Source organism: Austrofundulus limnaeus, unplaced genomic scaffold (genome assembly GCF_001266775.1).
Source record: "Austrofundulus limnaeus strain Quisiro unplaced genomic scaffold, Austrofundulus_limnaeus-1.0 Scaffold0, whole genome shotgun sequence".
Taxonomy (NCBI): domain Eukaryota; kingdom Metazoa; phylum Chordata; class Actinopteri; order Cyprinodontiformes; family Rivulidae; genus Austrofundulus; species Austrofundulus limnaeus.
In genome coordinates this window covers 2,228,411-2,231,053 of record NW_013952402.1, presented here as the reverse complement: position 1 = coordinate 2,231,053, position 2,643 = coordinate 2,228,411, and the positions used below count along the sequence as shown (strand labels likewise).

Genomic DNA, 2,643 nt, shown 5'->3' with positions numbered 1-2,643 from the left:
CTTTTTTTTCAGTCTACTAGTTCACCAGAATCGCTTAAGACAGTTTTTTTTGTATTTGACCTCATTTGATACTCTCCAGTAAAGGCTTGTTCCTGAAAAGTCACCTGTCTGACTATCTATTYCCTTGTCAGTTTGAACCAGTTCTTAATACATTTACTGAGACAAAACTGTGACCTGCACAATGTTAGGATCTGTCCCTTCCAGTTGTTGGGAAACAGTATCCTGACCTGCAGCTGCTGGGCCGAAAAGAGCAGCAGAAACTTGTGGGACAGCTGGACGAGTGAGACCACTGTTGAAATGACAAGGCTTCATAAAGCTATTTACTAATGTGTGAACGAGAGACCTTTCACTAACTGTTGCCTGTTTTGTTTTCGTCGCAGGGGGACACGGGGGAGACTGGACTTCCAGGAAACCCAGGACATGAGGTACGACACAGGACAACAATCTTGACTCTTTTGGTTAAGCCTTTTATCAGATCTCTTTCTAACCAAGCCAGATTCAATAAACTACACCAACGTAGACAACAGCAACATWTTAACTCAACAGGAGCCTGGTCAGTGCAATGTAGACTGTGCTGCTACAGAGATAGATGTTTCATTTCCAAGCACTGGCATCTCAGGCTTGGCCTTTTGCCCCGCTGGACATAGTTGGCGGTCATCCTGGTTGGAGGCCAGTAAGGAATCATGTCCTTGTCACTGCAGTAGCTACTTCTACTAGATGTTTGAGCTGTTTGTGAAAGAAGGAGCTGGGGTCAAAGCATAAACAGGATTAGGCTTGCCGTGTCGATAAAGCATTCTGTTGCTGTGAGGAACAAATGACTTACATACATTCTAGGGATGGTTTGGAACACTTTATAAGTGGAGAGTAAATGACACTGTAGTTAAAGTTTTTAAGTTTTCTCTTTGACATTTTGAATTCAAAGTTGTTAATTTTCAAGATTTTTGAGCTTTTCTATTTCTATTTTTTTCTGTTTTTTAATTTAGTCTTGTTTTAAACTAAACATCTTTTTATGTTATAAATCAGTGGTACTGTATATCTTCTTTTAAGCTTTTTAGCATGATGTCAGTTTGTTTTTAACTTTTTTGTCTGATTCATAAACAAAGTTGATGTGCCATAGTTTTAAGTGTAAAACAGCTTTAGCTTTCTTTTTCATTTCTACACACCTACAAAAGTTGAACTGAAGCAAGTCAAAAGTTAGGAAATCAGGTCTAGAATTTAGTGTTTATTTCTAATGAAATTTATAGGGGTGCAACAATACATGTATCTTTATCGAATCATTCAATACAGTGCTTTAGGTTCAGTACACACTATGTATCAAACAATACAGAATTTTAAGATAAATTTTATCAACTTGTCTTCTGAAGATGCTCTGTGTTGAAGGATCAGTGGATCTGTGTTKGACTACTCCACCTAGGCTGCATTGTCGAGCGCAGATCCACTGAGAAACTTGCTGTTTCAGCAACATTTATTTAAAAACTGTACCTTTGAAGTTAAACAAATGTTCATAATAAATTTCAATAAATTCCAAGTAAATAAGGGCATGGAAATTTCTCTTTTTTTAATCGAAAAAAATAACGAACCATGAGACTAAARTATCAAACCAAACCAAATCGTGGATTTTCTGTGTAGTTGCACTCCTATTAATTTGTAACTAAAGTTGTAATCAATGAAAACAATCACACGTTTGTTTTATGGCTGGAAGTTATGACGCATATTTTTAATTTAAAAAAACCTCAACATTATGTCTGCATGTCCTCTTTACAAAACGGGGTGCAGCTGCTCCACTTGCTCCATTATAGGTTCCGTGTTGTTTTCTGCAAATTTAGGTTGTTTTCATAGAATTATTAGGAATGGAATTGTAAAGAGGAAGTACACAAAAACACATACAGCTTATACAGTAGATCTTTTTTTTATTCATTATTTTTATTGAAGACTGTGTAGARCTGAGTGGAGGAAACATCCACAGTGGCAGGGAATTGGATTATTCCTGGAAGATGGTTTAATCCTGGATCTGTTTCCACTGAAGACACTGAGCTTACTGTGGGGTGACTTGTTTGCTCACAAARCTTGATATGTTGAATATGAAATAACTTTTAATGGTGTGTGGCTCTGTGCATTTGTGCTCCCTCAGATTAGCTTCAGAAGCCAAGGGGGGGAAAAGGCTGTCTTGTTATGCAACCGTGCAKACGTTGGCTTCAACAAAAGCAGCAGCAGCCGTACTTTTAATACTGATACTAATTTGCAGTACCATGCTGAGCCGTGCTTTGTGTGTGTGCTCAATTTTTTGTCATTAAAGGTTGTTTTGTTTTTAGAGAGAATCTTTTAAACCTTTTCTTTTAAAATGAAGTTAAATTGTGCATACATGTGTGTATGCTAGTGATGTATATTTGGCTTTTTTTGGTTGCTGTTATGCAAACACTTTCCAGCAGCTGTTGGGATTATATGAGTGATGAAGTGGTTGTTCTAGACACTGTAAAACAGCAGCTCACTTAAGCTTTACAGGCCGGCTGAGGTCAGTAAAGTATATAGGTTACATTTTATTAACAGTACCAGCAAGTTCCAAGACATCTCCCACAACGTTTGGTGTGGAATAAAGCTCCAGCAGCGAATTAATAAACAAAATTTGATTGATTGTTTTTGTAC

The 2,643-nt window shown here is 37.3% G+C and overlaps 1 protein-coding gene across 1 annotated transcript in view; it reads left to right on the top strand.

The window, feature by feature from the left end:
• Positions 1-2,643, top strand: part of LOC106518994 (collagen alpha-1(XIX) chain) — a gene marked incomplete at both ends in the record, with an annotated part of 138,916 nt that overhangs the window by 23,468 nt on the left and 112,805 nt on the right. Inside the window, 1 exon segment of the mRNA XM_014010492.1 lies at positions 381-425. Within this exon segment, the coding sequence (XP_013865946.1) occupies positions 381-425 (45 nt within the window).